Raw genomic sequence first — 21,360 nt, forward strand, 5'->3', positions numbered from 1 at the left:
AATGGGTCCACATCCGTGATGCGGAGTGCACACGGGCTGGTGCCCGTGTATTGCAGACCCACCGTATGCGGGCCGCAATACGGCCACAGGCACACAACGTTCGTGTGCAAGAGACCTTATTCAGAGGATAGGTCATCATTAGGAAAGTCTCAGAAAACCCTTTTAACATGCTAAAAGGATTCTTTACTTTTAACTGGTTTTGCCCAAGCTGCTAAAGAACCCACCCAACACTGGTGCGACTGTACCTACTATGCCCCATGAGGCAGGTAAACCTGCATAGAACACGTCGTGGGTGACTAGATAATCTTCACTGAATTATGTGTGTGACCACTCTTCCCCTTTCTTCATTTCCTATCTCATGGGGAACACTGACTTTATGGTAGTTCTTCATGAATAATGCATAATAAAAATAATGTCCACTTTGGTTTACAGTAGACAAAAGTAGACAACCAGCAAATTACAAGATGACCAGGTCAAGAACCATTATATACATTCAACAACATCAAATATATATTTACTAGAATTTTTGTCTGGGAGTCGATCAATCTTCCACACAACAGCTTTGTATGCATTCTCGTATTTTGCTGTCCCGATCGTTACTTGTATTACCGGCTCTGATTCCATTTCAAATCCAGTACTAAGACAAGCTCTTCTGTTCATCTTCGTCTTTAGAGACCTTTGCCTCTGCAGACTAACAGTCCAAAGTGCTTTTACCCATGGTGCAGGTACCGGGAAGTGGATAGTAATATTTTCACAGTATTTCACCTGTGAAGGACCCACCATACTACTGGACATGTTTAAGAAAGCTTGGAGCTCCACATAGGCTCCTTGTATCGCAGCCAAGCTCTTTAGTGAAAACGGAAGGTCTTTGACATCACAAGGAACCTTAAAACGCATGAGTTCAAACCGGCACGCATCCATCGGTGTGAATTTCACTATCCGGGACTTGTCAAATTCATGTTGCTTAACACATTTGTGGAAATGATATTCCGAAATATTGATCAAGTTTTTCTCACTGTTCTTCTCAAAGTAGTTCAGCTTTTCTAGTTCAATGTCATTTAATGTTAAAAAACACTCCATGCCGCTATTAATGAAACTAAGACAATACAACTGACAGACCAGCGACTTGTCTCTTAGCTTTCCTTCTTTTGATATTTGGCCCCAAAAATTGTCCACTAGCTCCACCAACATTTCAGGCTCTTCATAAGTTTTCTTCTGTTTCGAAACTGGTGAAAGCAACAAAAGCTTCTCCTCTATTGTCGTAATAAAGTCCATCAAATCAGAATACTCTGTGGTTCCCAATTTTAACATTTGCTCGATTTCTGCCTCATGAACCACTTCGGGTTTTGGATGATATTTCCTTCTTTCCACATACGTTACATTTTCTATCTTAACAGTGTGTATTTTACTTGAAACTCCTAAGTTTTCGAGTTTTGGCTCCGAAAGTCTGCAGAATTGATGAAGCTGAAATTCTTTGAACGGTTTTTCAAGGCCCTTTTCATAATACATTTGCAGAATTCCACCAGATACAACTTTCAGGTAAATAGGTCCCCACTGCCTGGAAGACATCATGTTCTTTTTTTCTGGTATCCTCAACATAAAAGGCCACCCATCTTTCCTCTGACTTCTAAAGAGACTTTGTGGAATAAATGATGGGCTTTCACTTTCAGCACAGGCAGGCTGATGCCTCAAGTTGTCAGGTGGGTCAATCTTTAAATGCTGAAGCCGTTCACAAACATAACTAAAGGAACAGTGGTTAAGACTCTTCTGGTTATTAGAGGTTTCCTTTTCGGATATATTATATTCCTGCTTTGCAAATTTTTTTTCTTTTGACTGAGATTCAGCTGTAGTGCTTGAAGAACTTGTGGCATCATTGTTCCAAAATGGGCTTGAGAAGGCACAATCATTTTGAGAGTGATCTAAATGGAAAAGTGAAAAATGTCCTAAACTATTATTACTTTTGTACAGTGAAGGATTCTGATTTGTGTTGTTTGTATCTGCAAAGGATGAAATAGTTGGAGTCGGAACTGTTGTCAACGGAGTTGATCCTTCAGAAAATGTATAATGGTGGTTCTGAGACCTCTCAGCACTAGGATACAAGTTAAAAGATACTTGTTTAGGGGTGCATGGCGTGGATGGGCTGTCCTTAATAGGGGTACGAAGAGGGGAATTGCTCGGAGGACCAGGACTCATGAAGAAGTCAATTATAGGAGATGTGAGAGGGGTGGTGGAGTTGGAGGAAGAAATGCTTGTCATCCGTTCATGAGACAGGCTTAGTTTAAGTTCACTTGGTTTAGAATTATGTGCATTCTCATGAGGACATGTTGGGGATTTTTGTGGAGACTGGAACAGATTTTCGTCATCAAAAGTTACCCAGTTATCATGATTTGGTGAAGACATTCTCCCTGAATTTGAATGGTCTGGAAAAGAAAAAAAAAAGTTAATTGGTTCACCTATTACCGATCCTCAATGTTCAATCATTCTGTACAGTCTAGTTTTTAACTATAACTTTTAATTAATGTACAGACCTCTTTATTATAACTTTAAATGGAAAGATGAGGATCAGACTCACAGGCAGAACTATTTACCACATATATATGAACACCTACACAACACAGAGTCACACTTTGTACTGTGTGAATCAATTTCTTTATACAAGATACATTTACTTTTCTACCGTATGGAGCTTTATGAATTTAGAGTATCGTTAATCCTGCACCAGGTTTATGTTAGAATTCTGTCTGTGCGCCAAAAAACTGTCTAGTCCAAGTTTATGGCACTTATAAGTTGGTGTCGTTGTACTACAAAAATGTGTCAACATTTTTGCTAATTTTTTGGCGCACAGAGCAGCATTTAGGCCACGCCTACTTTCCAATGAAGCCGCGCCCGCTTGTCGGGTGAGACCTCTCAGCTATAAGATACAAGTTAAAAGATACTTGTTTAGGGAAGCACAGAGTGGATGTGCTGCCCTTAATAGGAGTACAAAGAGGGGAATTCAAGCAATACATTTCCCTAAAATTTAATTAATTGATATTTACTGACAAATAATACAATAAATTCACCCCCTAAGGCTACCTGGCCACTGGCGTTTCTGGATCCGCTTGTGAGATCCATTTCAGGGCTCTCACAAGCGGCACAAAACGGATCAGTTAAGCCCCAATGCATTCTGAATGGATAAGGATCCATTCAGAATGCATCACTTTGGCTGCGTTTGGTCTCCGTTGTGTTTTTTAGACGGTCACTAAAACGAGCTTGCAGCGTATTTGGTGACCATCTGACTATGCAGGACCTAATGGATCCATCTAGACTTACAATGTAAGTCAATGGGGACGGATCAGTTTTTCACTGACACAATATGGTGCAATTGAAATCGGATCCGTCCCCCATTGACTTTCAGTGTAAGTCAAAACGGATCAGTTTTGACTTAGACTTTTTTTTATGAATAATGCAAACGGATTCGTTATTAACGGATACAAGCGTTTGCATTATTCGTGCGGATCCGTCTGTGCAGATACCAGACGGATCCGCACAAAACGTAGGTGTGAAAGTAGCCTAAGATTTGGACTGTATAGGCACCCTCGACCTCTGCCTTTGCTCTGCAGGAAATTGTCAGGGCCAATATAAATCTGCCCTGACAATCTTGTGGCAGGTGGGTACTTCTTCGCCTGTGGGGATAGCCCCTCATTAGTGAAGAAGCCCTGCTGATGAGACATATCGATTTGTTGCAATCGATTTGCTCGTCTCTAAAATACAAATCCATCTTTGCTAAGCTCCCCATAGTGGTGGCTGCAGAAAGTCAGAATGTTATGATTGGAGGAGGATATCCACGACTAATATTATTGACTTGTCCTTAGAATAGTCGATCAATATCAAATCGTTGGCTGTCTGATAGTTAGAACTCTGTCATTCAGCTGTTTAAAGGGGCTAAAGTGAGTGACACATCCCCTTCACTGTTTACCAGACATAGCTCCATACTTTAACACCTGAAGGACCTTGCCATTTTTCACCTTAAAGACCAGGCGTTTTTTTGGGGGGGAAACTTGACATGTGTCACTTTATGTGGTGATAACTTCGGAATGCTTTTACTTATCCAAACCATTCTGAGATTGTTTTCTCATTGTACTTCATGATAGTGAAAAATTTTAGTCAATATAATTCACCTTCATTTATAAAAAAATCCAAAAGTTGCAGAAATTTTAAAAAAAATTAGCAATTTTCTAAATTTGAATTTCTCTGCTGTTAAGGCCTCTAGCACACAACCGGTCCGCAATGTACAGACACCGACCGTATGCCAACCGCATGCGAATCGCGACCCCATTCACTTGATTGGGGTCTGCGACCAGTCCATTCTGCAAAAATTTTGGACAAGTTCTATCTTTTTGCGGAACGGAAGCACGGAACGGAACACCACAGAAGCACTTCGTACTGCTTCCGTAGGGTTCAGTTCCGTGCTTTCGTTCCGCATCTCCATGATTGCGGACCCATTCAAGTGAATGGGTCCGCATCCGTGATGCGGAATGCACACGGCCATTGTCACGTGTATTGCGGACTCGCTGTATGCGGGCCACAATACGGCCACAGGGGACACACGGTCGTGTGCAAGAGGCCTAAGGCAGATAGTGATACATCATAAGAAACACCCTCCATTCCCCATATGTCCACTGTCATGTTTGCATCATTTTGTAAATGTAACTTTATTTTTTAGGATCTTATAAGGCTTAGAATTATTATAAATTTTTTGGCCCTTTTTTTTTTTTTTTTTTTTTATAGTTTTCACCTGCCAGGGTAAATCATGTAATATTTTCATTGAGCAGGTTGTTACGGACGTGGCGATACCTAATTTGTCTATTTTTTTTATATTTATTTTGGTTTTACACAATAAAAGCATTTTTGAAAGAAAAACAATCATGTTTTTATGTCTTCATTTTCTGAAAGCCATTTTTTTTATTTTTTGTCCGATTGTCTTATGTAGGGACTTATTTTTTGCGGGATGAGATGACAGTTTGATTGGTATTATTTGTGTACTGTACATGACTTTTTGATCACTTGGTATTGCACTTTTTGTGATGAAAGCTGACAAAAAATGGCTTTTTAGCACAGTTTTTATTAAATTTTTTTACTGTGTTGACCGGACGGGTGGATCATGGGATATTTTTTTCTAGAGCAGGTTGTTACGGACGCGGCGATACCTAATATGTGTATTTTTTATTTTTATTTTCTATTTTGTACAATTTTATATGTCTCTTTTTATGGGGAAGGGGCTTTTTTTAAATTGAAATTGAATTTTTTTTTATTGGTAAAAACACTTTTATTTCACTTTTATTCTTTTTTATTTTTGTTCCACTATGGGACTTCAACATTTCAGGGTCTGATCCCTGTTTCAATACAGCACAATACAGCTGTATTGTGCTGTATTGAACTGTCAGCGTCTTAAGGGCTTATTCACACGGCCGTAGGTGGGCCGTTCCATGCATTGGGGACTGCAATTTGCGGTCCCCAATGCATGGGCAATTTCCGTACGGCCGCTGGGATGCATTCGTCAGTTCCGCAAAAAGATAGGACATGTTCTATCTTTTTGCGGAACAGAAAAAGGCAAACGGAACCCCACAGAAGCACTACGTAGTGCATCTGTAGGGTTCCGTTCCGTGCTTCCGTTCTGCACCACTCCGCATCTCCGGTTTTACGGACCCATTCAAGTGAATGGGTCTGCATCCGTGATGCGGAATGCACACGGAATTGTGTCCGTTTATTGCGTATCCGCAATAAGGAGACGGAACCCATACGTTCGTGTGCATGAGGCCTTACACTGTAAGATGCTGACAGTTGCCTAGGAGCCTCCTTAGCTCCGGAGCCTTCAGTAGCTGGCAGTCCCGATGCCTGTTCAAGGCATCGGGTCTGCCATAGCAAACATCGGGTCCCTGTCACCGCAGCACGGGGACCTGATGGGGATGTACAAGCTGCCACAAACCCCCTGTATGCCGCAGTGTTTTTACCGATGCTGGTAAATACAGCAGGGGTCCGGCTGCTGATCGCGGCAGCGCGTGTGGGGCAGCCAGTTAACCCTAGGATGAGAATGCCTGTCCTAAGGTGTTAAGTACTGGCCAGTTAGGACGAGCATTCTCATCCTAGGTCGGCAACCTGTTAAGTGCTAGCAGCACCTGTTACCTATTTATCTATCTATCTAAAAGTGAATTATGGAACTCAACCAAACTTGAAACATATACCCTTCATGATCCAACTTAAACTACTGGTGGGTTGTCAAGTCCAGGTAACAGGATTCTTGAAGATTCTAATAAAACAATGTGTTTTTTAATGCGTTAATACGTATACACTGTAGCTACTGAGGCACTGCTTCTCACTCTGCCTCTCATCTCCCTGTATGTGCTTTCTAAAAGACAACTGTATATTGTCCATAACAACCAATCACAGCACTGTTTGAATTTTTGCCCATATAAACTAATCACAGCACAGCTTTTATTTTACTGCTTTTTCTTACAATTCCATAGACCTATGTTTACTTATAACTCTGTGTCTGCATCCGTTCTGCAATTTTGCGGAACGGATGCAAACCCATTCATTTCAATGGGGCCACAAAAGATGCAGACAGCACACTGTTGGGAGCTCCCCATACAGATTAAACTGTTGGCTAAACTCACCAAAAACGGTGAGTTCGGCCAACAAACGATGGGCCTTTAAAAAAGAAAAGACATTATTTATAAAATGTGGGATGTTTTCTTTACCTTGGGTTAAAAAAAATCTTTAGATGCGGTGACGTACCCGGGTCTCACTATGGATATGTTAGGTGGAGACTTCTGCCCAGCAGTGATCCCTGTGATGTCACTGGCACTAATTGGCGGTCTTTATTGCTGTCCTAGGACAGCGCTATAGAACACCCATTAGTGGCGGTGATGTCACCGGGATCACTGCTAAGCGGAAGTAAATAAAACAGCCCTTGCCCTTTAAGGCAACCAATACCCCCAAACTGGCGACCCACATTGGGGCGGGGTTTACAAATATCCCTCCCATTTTTTTCTGCGCAAAATCGGGACTGCTGGCAACTATGCTAGTATTACAATTTAGTAAACTGAACAAGGACCAAGCTGAGCTTGGTCAACAATAAAGGGGACATGTGGCTTGCCAGAGTGCTACAGCCCCTTAAAACTGCTGAACGGTGGGTGTGCCAAGAGTAGGATCTCCACCAATATAAAATCGATGGGCTTTCCTTAGAATATGCCATCAGTTGGATAACCCCTTTAACTGTAATTCTGTGTGAAGGAAAGCACGGCATTGGAGGTCTATAACGGAGCTTTCTCATGTTCCTGAATGGAAAATCTACCCAATTCTGCAACATTATAAGAGTCATAAATGTCTTTCTACATAACTCTGGGCATAACTCTATGGAAATGCTGACTGACAATCCTATAGAGAGCTGTAATGACAGCTATATTGGTTGTCATCCAACTTTCCAGGAAGCAGATATAAGATTTTTAACAGCTCAGCAGAAGGTGACATCTCAAACTGATGTTTACTGGTGATGAATTAATTTTGGGAGAAATTCTCTTTATCGCTGCATTTTTACAATCCTCTATTACTGGCAGTCCTGCATAATACTGCCTCGGGCCGTTTTCTCAGTCTGTCTTATTACAGGCTCGCTGCTCAGGCAAAATGACGATAGCTGCTAATTTCATGCCACACAATTTTAAGGCAGATTATTTCTTAGATTTTTATTGTTAACGAACCATCCATTATTCTGGGAAGCCAACGCAAATTCTGTGCATTGAGTAAATTGGTGCGCAGAGAACACTTCCTTCTCCGGCGACAGCCTGTTTTCATTTACGAGCCCACGTATAATTATACCCCATACCTATGGTATTTAAAGGAATATTACATTTTCTCACCAAGATTGCGGTATAGAAAATGGAATATATTTCAGAGACCGAAATTCAAAGGAATCATTTCTAGCCCTGCTGGAGAGCGTGTTTATATGTAAACCGGAAAATGAGGGGGAGGGGAAATCCATTTACAAAAACCTGTTTATCAGTACTTTGTAATGAAAAAAAAAAAAAAAGGAACAGGCAGGATAATGAAATGCCCAGACATACCAGTATCAGAAACAGCCAAATGCATAAATATTAACACCATTAATGGCCTGAAAGCTGCTGTAATATATAATGCCAAAGGGCGTCATTACTTTCACACACACAGTTATGATGCACGAGCAGAAAAGCCAGTGATAGGATTTTTTTCGGTTGCAAAGTACAGTTTTCTTTTTAGGATATGGAACATAATTTTGATGCAAGTCTCTTAAAAATTTGACAGTGACAGCATGAGTGAGGCGATGGCAAGATCCATAGTTCTCTAAAAAGTTTGGGAATATTTCCCTTCATTGCGTGGGGATATGTTCCCGTGTGTCAGTGCGGATGCAGCCATGCTGGTTTATTACAGACAGGTATTTTTCCAGCGCAGACTGCATTATACTATATACTTAGCTATGAACAAGAATGGATTTCCGGGAAGGCCTTTGCCTATGGCGGCCATGCTGGTCCTCAGAGCTGACTTATTGCATTGACTATGTATGGTGCTCTTTATTCCAGGCTGTTGTTTAGTGATGGTCAGTTCGCAGTGTTCGCCAGCGAACACATGCGGGCTGCCATCTTTAGTAAGGTAGACTCACCCGTCCGGCGATGCACAGGTAAGCCCTTACCTGTGCCGGGAGCCGGTCTGAAATCAAATGCAGTCACCAGGAGCAGGTAGTTCAGAGAACAGCCACCGGGGGCCTTCATCGGGTGAGTCTACCTTACTAAAGATGGCAACCCGCATGTGTTCGCTGGCGAACACTGCGAACTGACCATCACTGCTGTTGTTTAGCAATTACTTGCATAAGGGGTAGAGATGAGCAAAGTTTTGAAAATTTTGATTCGGCTGATTTGTCAAGAAATTAGATTCGGAACAGCTCTCCTGTTTTCAGCTCTTTTATGGGGGCTCTGTGGTATCTTTCCCATCTTGTGTAAATGAGTCAATGGAGCATAACACACTTTATTTGGAAGTAAAGCTTGCAGGGTGGGATCTACTCTGCATCTATATACAAACCTCTTGCCAAGGGATGAGACTAGCAAACACTCCCCCTACTGTCAGCGCTGTTAATAACAAGATGATATTATAATGTATACCAACCCGAGCCATTAATATATATGATTTCTCACCCACCACAGAAACACAGGCTGAAAAACACAAGTGCCAATAACACATCATTAGAACTGTATGCCGCTTCATCCATCAAGATAAAGATAAAGGTGAGGCATATAATTTAGCTTTGATGTCATCAGCATGACAATAGGAGACAGGAGCCACAGTGCAGATGATGGAGGGCAATGCCGGGAATGAATAATGTGTTACTTCGCTTTACACCTCTAGTACAAGTCTATGTGAATATACACGTAATCTAGTATAGAGCATTCAAAAGGAAACAAAATGTTGCCTTGACAACAATCCAATGAAATACAGATACTTAAACCTCCCTGCAATAATAGCATTACAGTAAGGGTCACAAATGCTACAATCAAATATATCTGTTAATAGATCAGCAAGGAAATATACAAAACAGAGACAGCGCTATAACTGTATACAGTGGTCCCTACAATATTAATTGGTTCCAAGATGACCATTGTATGTTGAAACCATTGGAAGTTGAGTAATCAGTTCCAAAACCCCAAAATGTCATTCAAGATAAGGCTAGTTTCACACTAAGGGTACTTTCACACTAGCGGCAGGGGAGCTTGGCAGGCTGTTCCGGCGGGTGAACAGCCTGTCGGAGCCGTACTGCCGCTAGTTCACGTGTGCCCCCGGACTGCCGCTCCATCCTCATTGACTATAATAGGGGCGAACTCCGCTCCCGTCCCTATTATAGTCAATCGGGACGGAGCGGCAGTCCGGGGGCACACGTGAAGTAGCGGCAAGACGGATCCAACAGGCTGTTCACCCGCCAAAACAGCCTGCCGGACTCCCCTGCCACTAATGTGAAAGTACCCTTAGAGAAAATGAAGATTTAAGAAAAATAAGCAGATAGCTAAGACAGATAAAACAAGTCCTTATATATAACAGTCTAAGTAGCAACTAATCCAGCTAATTTACAAGAGAAGTGGCCTTGATTGGTTGGATCTGAGTCTGAGACATTGTATGTTGAGTCTGGTGTCAACTTACAATGGGTCAGAAAAGACCAATGTATGTTGAAAATATTGTATCCTGAGGCCATTATATCTTGAGGGATCACTGTACTGTGTTTTATCAATGACTATAATGTCAATATATTATATCTTATGAGAGAAAAATGCTTTGTTCTAGAAATATCAGTTGTTTCTAACCCTCCCCTTTTATCTGAAGTTATTTTCTGTTTGAAACTTGTGAGAAATCCACCTTGTAAGAACATGATGGACTACCTGCTCACTGAAGGATCAGATTACATCATCCTGTAGAAATCTTTGAAAGGAGGGAGGAATTACAGAGAGAGCAGATCGCACAGACATGATTCAGACAGATTCAGAAGCTAATAGTAAATGTCATATCTCCCCCCAAGTGCTTTATTCCAACTACTAATGCTCAGTACTCATAAAAATATATTATATATATATATATATATATATACATATATATATATATATATATTGTGGGGATTCGCTCTGGTAGTTAGGATAAGAGGGCGCAGTACAGAGGCAAAATCCAAGTTCGTAATTCAAACTTCAGTGTTTATTCACACATGGTGCCAAAAACAAAACGTCAGTTTTGCAGTGTTGGTGTTACTTCACATGCAATGGCAAGTTAATATAACAAAAAGTCACCTTGGTGGCAGTTCTGCCTCAGAAAGTCGAAATATGCAGACTTTAGGCGACCTGTTCCCCTGACACACGGGTCTCAGCTCTCCAGCCCAGCACAGGCCTCAGATCCCAGCACACAGACATGGCTTCTGAGCCCAGCTGCCTATTTAAGGACAGCCAGGTGCTGCCAAAACCCGGACCGGCACTTAAAATCCGGTCCGGTATTTGAACTCACCTGGCTGTAAATCAGCCCAGCAGCACATGCTAGGAGGAAAATACCTGTTTTCCCAGGCCAAACCTCTCACTGTGTCACTATATATATATATATATATATATATATATATATATATATACACACACTATAATATCATTTATGGTGCTTTTGGGTGATCCTGAGTGAGTTAGAAAGCAGAATCTGCTGTCTCCGTATGAACTCTGTGATCATTACAGCTCATTTCCACCTACCACCCAAGAGACAACTGAGAATAAGACATAAAGCCTACAGAGGAGAAAACTGCCATAAAATCCAGATACAAGCCATGTGATAGTCAGATATAGTGCTATCACTTGTGTTTAGGTGTTTAGGTGTGCTGTATCATGAGGAGAATTTTGAAGCCAGTTTTTCTTTAGAAAATGACCCACTGTTTAAATCACATTTTTAGGTTATACACATTTTTGAAGAATTTATGTAGATTTTGTTTTCTATGTCACTATCTATATTAAAAAAAACTTTAAAAAAAACTAAAATCCTGCTGTGCTGTCCCAGCTATTACTCTATCTAGAATGTATTTAATTGTACTGCGTTATATGTTGACAACTAAAATGGGGCAATAGTGAGAAAATAATTAGGAGCTACGTGAAGTCACTTTTCTACAGATGCATGCATCATCACCGTGGCCAAGTAGTCACAGCAGAGCTCAGAAAACTGGTGACAAGGGACCAATAATCAATTTTAAGAGCAGGAATAATACACTTTTTGCAGGGTTAAATGATTATTCACTCTATATTCCTCATCCTTTCTCTACACCGAGCCTGTTTTCCACCTCTAGAACGCCCTTCACACAGTTGCCCGCTTTCTCCGCTGCACATTATTTTCCATGCAGCAAGACGTTCTTAAAGAATGAACTCTGCTATAACAAATAACACCGCTTTCTCAAAAAGTGCATTAGTATGCGCGATCTGCCGTGTTCTAATTGTAAGCCATCAGTGCAGTATAAGAATAAAGTAATAATAAGAAGAATAATTAAATCTAAATATAAAGACCTAAAATGCACAGCAGATGTTGTGACTTTGAAAACTTTGCATAAAGCAACTAAAATTACAGCTCAGTGATCTTAAAGCAACAATGCACAGATCGGACTACATTGTAAATCAGGACACATTTCTATGCAGTATTTTATATTGAAATAGAGAAAAAAATCGGTGGCAGCATAGCGCACCTGGGAATCATAAAGACTCTGATTGATGATTATAAAGAGGATTGGACACATTTATTATAATTAATAATTAAATTCTTTCTGACATAACAATTCAGGAGCAAATTTTATTTTTTGTGCTGTTCCTCTGTTATTTCTCCTAGAAATTTATGAATGAATTGTCAACTCTGTGTTGCCCATGTCCGGTTGCCCCCCCCCCCCCCCCAACAAATTGACACTGTCTGTTGAAGTCAGATTGTGCAGGGACATACCTCACTGACAAGGGGAATGTAACATCTATTTATTGCTACATTTCTAGGAGGAATAACAGAGGAACAACATAGTGCATAGTGCTAAGAAATGATGTCCCCAAATTGTTATTTCAAGGGAAATAGAAGTATTTGCTATAAAAGACATGACAGATCCACTTTAAGACCAATCTGACCGATCCATGAGTAGCTGGAAAGGGAAGTACAGGAGAGACATGGTCCGTGTCTTTCCTGTCCCTGATCCTACACCTTTGAGCTCCAGCTTTCCCGTTCCATTTAAAGGGAATTTGTCATCTATTTTGATCATGGAAAAAAAAGTTGACAGCACTAAATAGGTGCTAGGAACAGTAAGAAAAAATATATCTTGGAGAGCTTTTATTATCAGGAGTAGTCTGAATATGAACTTTTCTTCTGACAAGAATTGTTCCACCAAGTACCCAGGAGGTGGGGCTTTGCTGTGAAGTGCTCTGTGCATTGAGCTGCTTCACAGCCCCTCCCCTGTGTATTGAGTGACAGCTGCAGCATCCAACCAGGAATTCACTACAGTTGTCACTCTGAGCAGAGGGGAGGAGCTGTAAAGCAGTTAAATACACACTAAAGCCCCGCCTCCAGGGCAGCTGTAGGACCAGTGTCTGCAGAATAAAAGTTCATATTCACATTAAGGCTACATGCACACGACCGTATGTGTTTTGCGGTCCGCAAAAAAAATAGTGCATGTCCTATTTTTTTCTAGTTTGCGGACAAGGATAGGCATTATTACAATGGGTCCACCAAAAAAACGGATCCGCAAAAAAAACGGATGCCATACGGAATGTCATCAGTTTTTTTTTGCGGATCCGTTTTTTTTGCGGACCCATTGTAATAATGCCTATCCTTGTCCGCAAACTAGATAAAAATAGGACATGCACTATTTCTTTTGCGGAGCAACGGAACGGACATACTGATGCGGACAGCACACGGTGTGCTGTTCGCGTTTTTTGTGGACCCATTGAAATGAATGGCTCCGCATCCTATCCGCAAAAAAATTTGAACGGGCACGGAAACAAAATACGGTTGTGTGCATGAGGCCTAATCCTGATAATAAAAGTTCCACAAAAGGTACATTTGTCCTGCTCTCCCCAGCCTCTTCCTAAGCTGTCAGTAATTTTGCATTGAAAAACTGCTGACAGAATTCCTTAAAATACTTTACAAAATCTATTCAAATAGTGGAAGAAAGGATGTAAAATCTTTATATTTTTCATGGACAGAAAAGGACATTAACACCTTTTCAAAATCCCTAAACAACTTTATTGTTTGTCCTACAGCAAAAAACTTTCTTCCTAAGGCCTCTTTCACACTTGCGTTGTCCGGATCTGGCGTGTACTCCACTTGCCGGAATTACACGCCGGATCCGGAAAAACGCAAGTGTACTGAAAGCATTTGAAGACGGATCCGTCTTCAAAATGCTTTCAGTGTTACTATGGCACCCAGGACGCTATTAAAGTCCTGGTTGCCATGGTAGTAGTGGGGAGCGGGGGAGCGGTATACTTACAGTCCGTGCGGCTCCCGGGGCGCTCCAGAATGACGTCAGAGCTCCCCATGAGCATGGATGACGTGCCATGCGATCACGTGATCCATGCGCGTGGGGCGCCCTGACGTCACTCTGGAGCGCCCCGGGAGCCGCACGGACGGTAAGTATGCTGCTCCCCCGCTCCCAGCTACACTTTACCATGGCTGCCAGGACCTTAGCGTCCCGGCAGCCATGGTAACCACTCTAAAAAAGCTAAACGTCGGATCCGGCAATGCGCCGAAACGACGTTTAGCTTAAGGCCGGATCCGGATCAATGCCTTTCAATGGGCATTAATTCCGGATCCGGCCTTGCGTCAAGTTTTCAGGATTTTTGGCTGGAGCAAAAAGCGCAGCATGCTGCGGTATTTTCTCCGGCCAAAAAACGTTCCGTTCCGGAACTGAAGACATCCTGATGCATCCTGAACGGATTTCACTCCATTCAGAATGCATTAGGATAATCCTGATCAGTATTCTTCCGGCATAGAGCCCCGACGACGGAACTCTATGCCGGATCCGGACAACGCAAGTGTGAAAGGGCCCTAAGGCTAGTTTCACACTAGCGTTCGTCGGTCCGCTCGTGAGCTCCGTTTGAAGGAGCTCACGAGCGGACCCGAACGCCTCCGTCCACCCCTGATGCAGTCTGAATGGAGCGGGTCCGCTCAGACTGCATCAGTCTGGCGGCGTTCAGCCTCCGCTCCGCTCGCCTCCGCACGGACAGGCGGACAGCTGAACGCTGCTTGCAGCGTTCAGCTGTCTGCCTGGCCGTGCGGAGGCGAGCGGATCCGTTCAGACTTACAATGTAAGTCAATGGGAACGGATCCACTTGAAGAGGTCACCATATGGCTCAATCTTCAAGCGGATCCGTCCCCCATTGACTTTACATTGAAAGTCTGAACGAATCCACTCAGGCATTTTGCGCACTTAGAAAATTTTCTAAGTTATTAATGCAGACGGATCCGTACTGAACGGAGCCTCCGTCTGCATTAATATGATCGGATCCGTTCAGAACGGATCCGATCAAGCGCTAGTGTGAAAGTAGCCTAAGAAAGACTTTACAAATACCTTCAGATATCAACGCTCCTAAATCCAGATATTGACCTCAACAATGAAATTGCAACATCAAGAAGCTGTAAGGTTATACAAATCGAGGAAGTAGCAGATGTCACAAGGATCTACAGATGATTTTCAAGCACCTAGCTCCAATCTGTGGCATAAAAGTCAGATTGAAAGTAGAGTTTTTTTTTGCCAAATGAAACCTCCAAAATTGGATCAAGACCTGTGGGATGATTGTGCGATGCCTCCTGTTCATTGACATGCCAGTTATCACCACTTTTTGCAAACTGAGAGGGACAGTCTATGAACTGAGAGATCTTGGTTTATCACTCCAGTAGATCGCTATGTGCCTAGGTCGGGATGTCAGCACTTTTTAACTCTGTGTGTCCCGGTGGTTGGGAGAACAACGATGAACTGAAATAACAGCAAGAAGTCCTCAAAGGAGAACCTCTAATCGGTTCATCTGATTAGCAGAATGGCGCATAGCGATCCATTCTGTACAGCAAGTGAAATTGGATATCACATCCCAAGCCTAGGGCAGCAAACAGTATCTACTCAAAGCATCGGAAGGCGCTTTAAAGACATTGGGCTACGAGCCAGACATCCAGCTACAGTCGTTCCACTGACATCATGCCACCGTTCTCAAAGACTATCATGGTGCACAGCAAGATGGCAAAGGAGGCTGGAATGGAGGTCTATCCACTTCAGCAATGAGTCCCACTTTTGTCTCAGACACAACGATAGCAAAGCCACGAAGAGGGCTTCTCAATGAAGAGTAACACCAATCCTACTACTGGAATTATGGTACAGGATGGCAAGTTGTATTGTAGCTGGACCCTTCTAGTCTTCATTTCAGGTACACTAACAGTTCAGCGTTACATTGATTTAGTCATAGACTAAAAGTACTGACATTTCTCCAAAATGTCCCCGGAGCCGTTTTTTGAACAGGACAATGCCAGGTTGCATGTTGCTTGTGCTACTGTGAGCAGCCTACGTGTCCTAAATGTGCTATCAAGGCCTGCAGCGTCTCCTGACTTGTTTTCCATCAAACACATCTGGGACATTATTGGTCAATAATAGCAAAGGGAGCTCCCAGCATGATCTGTGTGCCACACGTTGCAGAACGTTCCTCAGACAACCATTAGTAGACTGACCATCTGACATTTCTAGCAAATTCCAGATGGGTGGGTGTATCTATGTGCTACTCATTCCAGGGCATCGCGAGGCCTACGGCTCCCAAAGTAGTGGCTCCCAACTGTATTACCATCCACAGAACAGTAAAACAGTTAAATAGCTCAGCAGGACACAGGAGCCAATGGTTCTCAGCCCCACAGTTCTCTCTTAGGCCACAGGCCGCTAGGTCTATGAGGCAGTGCAGGTGTTGCAAAGAGATGACCTCATAGCGATCACCTGTGCTGGGTCTCAGGCATTGCAATAATATCATCATGCCAGGACGCAGGCGGCACAATGACTTCATTGTGACCACCTACGCCAGAATGCTGGCAACTCAGGCCGCAGGCCAGAAGAGGCTTGTAGCCTGCTTCACAGACTGAAGCATGGAGCGCCACTCAGGTGAGTAGTATATTATTTTTTGTGCCACTTTGGGGGAACATACTACTGGGGTTAGCACAGTAGGGGACACTACAGGGGAACATTATTACTACTAGGAGTGCTACACTGGGGCATTAGAAGTACTGGGCATTGGGGAATACATGGGGGAATTATAAGTACATGGGGCACTAACGGTAGACATTGTAACTACTGTGAGTGCTACAGAGGGACATTATAGGTACTGGTGCAATCCAGGGGGGCTTTATAACTACTAGGGTCACTATAGGGGGACATTATTTCGACTGGGGGTACGTTAGGTAGTCATATAACTACTGGGACCACTATAGAGCGGCCTTATTACTACTGGAGGCTCTACACTGGGCCCTTATGGAGAGGTGGTATTACTACTGGGTTCACTGTAAGTGGCCTTATTGCTAGTAGGGACACTTTAGATTGCCTTTTGGCTACTGGGGACACTTTAAGAGGTCTTATACTACTGGGGGAACTTTAAGGGGTCTTATACTACTGGGGGCACTTTAAGGGGCCTTATTACTTCAGGGGGGCACTATAGATAGGACTTATTACGACTGAAGGCTCTGCAGGGTAGCCTTATGGAGGGGTGTTATTGATACTGAGGCTACTTTAGGGGGCTTTTTTGCTAATTGGGCACTCTGGGGAACATTATTACTAATGAGGGTACTCTGGAAGAATAATTATTATTAGGCACCATATAGAGGCACTCTCATGGAGCATTATCACTGTAGGGGGTACTATTAATAATGAATGGACTCTGGGAGAGAATTATAATTGGTTGGACATCTGGGAGCACTATTAGTATGAGGGTAGTATCTTTATGGTAGTATTATTTCTGCAGTACAGTATTTGGGCTTATTGGCGAGCACAGAGGTACAGTATCGGGGTAACAGCAGGAGAACACTGTTGGGGAACCAGATAGGGGAGTATGATGGAAAAGTGATAAATCTAAGATGTCTGTGGAGCAAACTCTGTAGATGCAAAACATGACTGAAAGAAGTCGTCATGGTGGTCTGGGTTGAATGGAGAAGATGAGGAAAAAAACGTACAACTTATGAGGAAACATCACTGGATGTAATAGGCATTTAGGGGGTAATTTCTTATACTGAAATATGCCTATATTAGGCATATTTCAGGCACAGATGGCGGCCCAACTGTTAGTTACGTTGCTATCTGCGACTTCACCTTGCTCACACGTAGGAAATGGTCTCAATGTAAGACAGCTCGGAAGCTGACTTACATTAAGGCTCCATCCACACGTCCGTAACGTGTTTTGTGGATCCACAGATCCACAAAACACGGACTCGGCAATGTGCGTTCCGCATTTTGCGGACCGCACATCGCCGGCACTAATAGAATATGCCTATTCTTGTCCGCAATTGCGGACAAGAATGGGACATGTTCTATATTTTTTTTCGGGAACGGAAATGCGGCCCCGGAAGTGCGGGTCTACATTTCCGGGGGCCCGGGTCGCACATCGTGCGGCCCCATAGAAATGAATGGGTCCGCAATTTCATTCCAGAACGAAATTGCGGACGTGTGAATGGGGCCTGAGAGCGAGTTCACATCACCATTATTATTTTTTAAGTCTTCTGAAAAAAATGGATCCTGTAAAAAAAAAAAAGCATGCAGGACTTTTGTTTTAATCTAAAATAACGGATCTCTGACGGAAACGGCTCAAATGGATGCTCAGGATCTGTATTTTTTATTTTTTTTTGTTAACATGATCCATTTTTTTCTTTATTTTTTCTGTTCTCCTGACGGATCAGAAGAACGGAAAAATAAACGTGATGGGAACTCGCCCTTAATATGTCAGCCCTAGTTACAGGAGAAATGAGCAATAAAAAAATGTAATATTAAATGACCCCCAAGTGTAAAATAAAATAAAATAAAAAATATACATGAAAAAGACAACTTTTTTTTATAAAGCCACTAAATGCTACACACATATAAAGACATTTTCTCATAAAATGTAAACTGTGATTGACTTTTGCATAACATCAGCAAATTACCATGAGCCACACCCGGACTAATCCATAATTCAGAATATCTGCACATAAAGATTCATGTCATAGAATTGTTATCTGTTGGATTTTCCTTTGTTGTTCCTTTGAAGATTCTTTTTAGGCCAATGAATTAGCTAACTGTGGCGCTCCACTGCCAGCTAGTGGCCAGGAAAGGAACCACACTGGGGATTTTGACTTGCTACTTATGCATGATGATGATGATGAAGAAGAAGATGTTGCACTGTCTGGCACATGTCACTGCATTTAACTCTGTAGAAGTGCAAGTCTAAGCAAACCAAGACTTGTCATTGCATTTCTGCATAGTCAGGGGGGGGGGGGGGGCAGAATTTATCATTGTGAATGATTGCTGTCACGCTCCATATGGCTCAGCGTGAGAAAAGGTTGTGACCTCTGTAAAGCAGTTCTGCAAAATGTGAAGCAGATGCCACAAGGGGCATAGCTAGAATTCAACATTGCTCAAAGCCGAATGAAACATATACACATTTACACCTAGGGGCGGCCTGGGAACTTAAAGTGGCCCCAGAAAAAAAAATCGAAAAGTGGCCCCAGGTTGTAGGTGGTTCCAAATTGACAGAAGTCATGGCCAACATAAGTAGATAGGGCCAGCAATACTGTAGGCAGCACAAAATACCACCCCACCATATACCACAGACCAGCGTTAAAATACTGCCATGCTGCAGTATTCAACCGTATCGCCGTCCTGAGTACGACGTCCTGCATGAAGGAAGGCACTTTCTGCCGCCAGCCAGGTAGCTGATGCACCTACCATTCATTATTGCTGTGCTATGTACCCGGAGGAGGGATTGGGTAAATTTCCCCGTATGGCCGGTCCGCCCCTGTTTACACCCAAGCAGTACTAAGAGCTGAGGGTGACACTATTTCAGGAAAACAGCAGCCATGATTATAATTTCGGGGAGTTGCTATGAGGCATAGTTGCATTGTTAAAGGGGTTGTCTGAGTGTTTCAGGCTACTTTCACACTTGCGGTAGCCTTTTCCGGCAGGATGTTCCGTCGGGGGAACAGCCTGCCGGATCCTTGCTACCGCTATTTCACCGTGCCGCCGGAAGTCACTATAATGGGGGTGAGCAAGAGGTCTGGCCGCTGCACGGCAAACATGCTGAGGTTTTTGTCCGGCCGCCTCTCAGTTTGTTTGCCGTGCTGCGGCCGGACCTCTGGCCCGCCCCCATTATAGTGAATGGGGCCAGAGCGGAACAGCCTGCCGAAAAAGGCTACCGCAAGTGCTAGATAGCAATCTCGGTCGCGCAACAGCTTTCGCGCCTAAAGATCGCAGTGGTAGTGTAGTGCAGCAGTGCTAGTACACAACAGAATAGGATCGCATAGTGACTCGGACATATGCCGTGAACTAAACCCTAGAATCGCAAAAAAAAAAAAACAGCAGTGTTGAATTTTTTTGCAATTCTGAGGTCGCTACACTGCGATCCTTGAGCACAACAGTTGTCACACGACCAGGATGGCCGCATAGCCGGACCCTAATGACCTATCCTCAGCATAAGTCTTCAATATCTCATGGGGGAAGGTCCAATTCCCAGCACCCCCGCCAATCGGCTGTTAGAAGAGCAGCAACAATGTGGCCACTACGGCCTGCTCCTAGGCAAGTAAAGTCACGTTCATCGGTCGCATGACCTAGGCACAGCTCAGACCCATTCAAATGAATGGACCTGAGCTTCAGTACCAAGCACAACCGCTATACAATCGGATGAGGCTGTGCTTGGTAAGCTGTTAGGCGGCTGCGGTGCTCACTGGAGCTGCGTAGCCTGGTGTCGGAGCACCACCAATCACATACTGATGAGCTATCCTGGGGACAGTTTATCAGTATTAACGCCTTCAACCACCATGATGTATCCGTATGTCACAGTGGTTGAGGGAATGTATGGAGCAGGCTGCTGCACTGAGCCCGCTCCATATGCGGTATTATACAGCAGGCACCTGGCCGCAATGATGGGGAACGGCAATCCCGCCAAATCTTTAACCCCTCAGGTGGTGCAATCAACACCGAACGCAGCACCTGTGAGGTAAGGCAGAAGAATGGGGCTCCCTCTGCCTTCTAATGGGAGCCCCCACAGTAAAATCGGGGGTCTCTGATTGGTTAACATGGCAGCCTGGATGCTGCTGAAGCCTTCCAGGCCTGTCTTGGTTCCCTGAACAGCTCAGCTGGGACAGTGTAAAAATCCTTTTCACCCTAATAGATTGCTATTAGGGTGAATAGGACATGGTATCAAATGATCCCAGGTTCCAGCCCCCTAAGGGGGCTAATAGTTGTTAAATAAAGGAAAAAAGGGAAAAAACAAATAAAATTAAAAAAAATATTAAATATTAAAAGTTTGACTCACACCCCTTTCCCAATTTTACATATAAAAATATAATAACAATAAAAAATTAAACTTAAAATATTTTTAGAAATTCCTGTGCGGTGAATGCCGTAACAGGAAAAAATTGAAATGTACACGATTCGCCATTTTTTTGTCACCTTTCCCCCCTCAAAAAATTGAATAACAGTGATCAAAAAGTCGTACGTAGCAAAAGAATGGTACCAATTAAAACTATAGTTGATCCTGAAAAACAACCCCTCATATAGCTCTATGAAGGTTTTTATTTTTTTTAAGAGTAGTATACCAAAACAAAAAAACTAAA

At 43.0% G+C, this 21,360-nt stretch overlaps 1 protein-coding gene across 2 annotated transcripts in view; it reads right to left on the reverse strand.

Moving 5' to 3' along the window:
- STON1 (stonin 1) overlaps positions 1–21,360 on the reverse strand; it is a 128,137-nt gene that overhangs the window by 10,402 nt on the left and 96,375 nt on the right. For both annotated transcript variants that reach the window (XM_044292486.1, XM_044292485.1), the window contains one exon: positions 519–2,420. In XM_044292486.1, coding sequence (XP_044148421.1) covers positions 519–2,400 — 1,882 coding nt within the window. In that variant the 5' untranslated portion in view covers positions 2,401–2,420. The remainder of the gene's footprint in view (positions 1–518; positions 2,421–21,360) is intronic.

Source organism: Bufo gargarizans, chromosome 4 (genome assembly GCF_014858855.1).
Source record: "Bufo gargarizans isolate SCDJY-AF-19 chromosome 4, ASM1485885v1, whole genome shotgun sequence".
Lineage (NCBI taxonomy): Eukaryota > Metazoa > Chordata > Amphibia > Anura > Bufonidae > Bufo > Bufo gargarizans.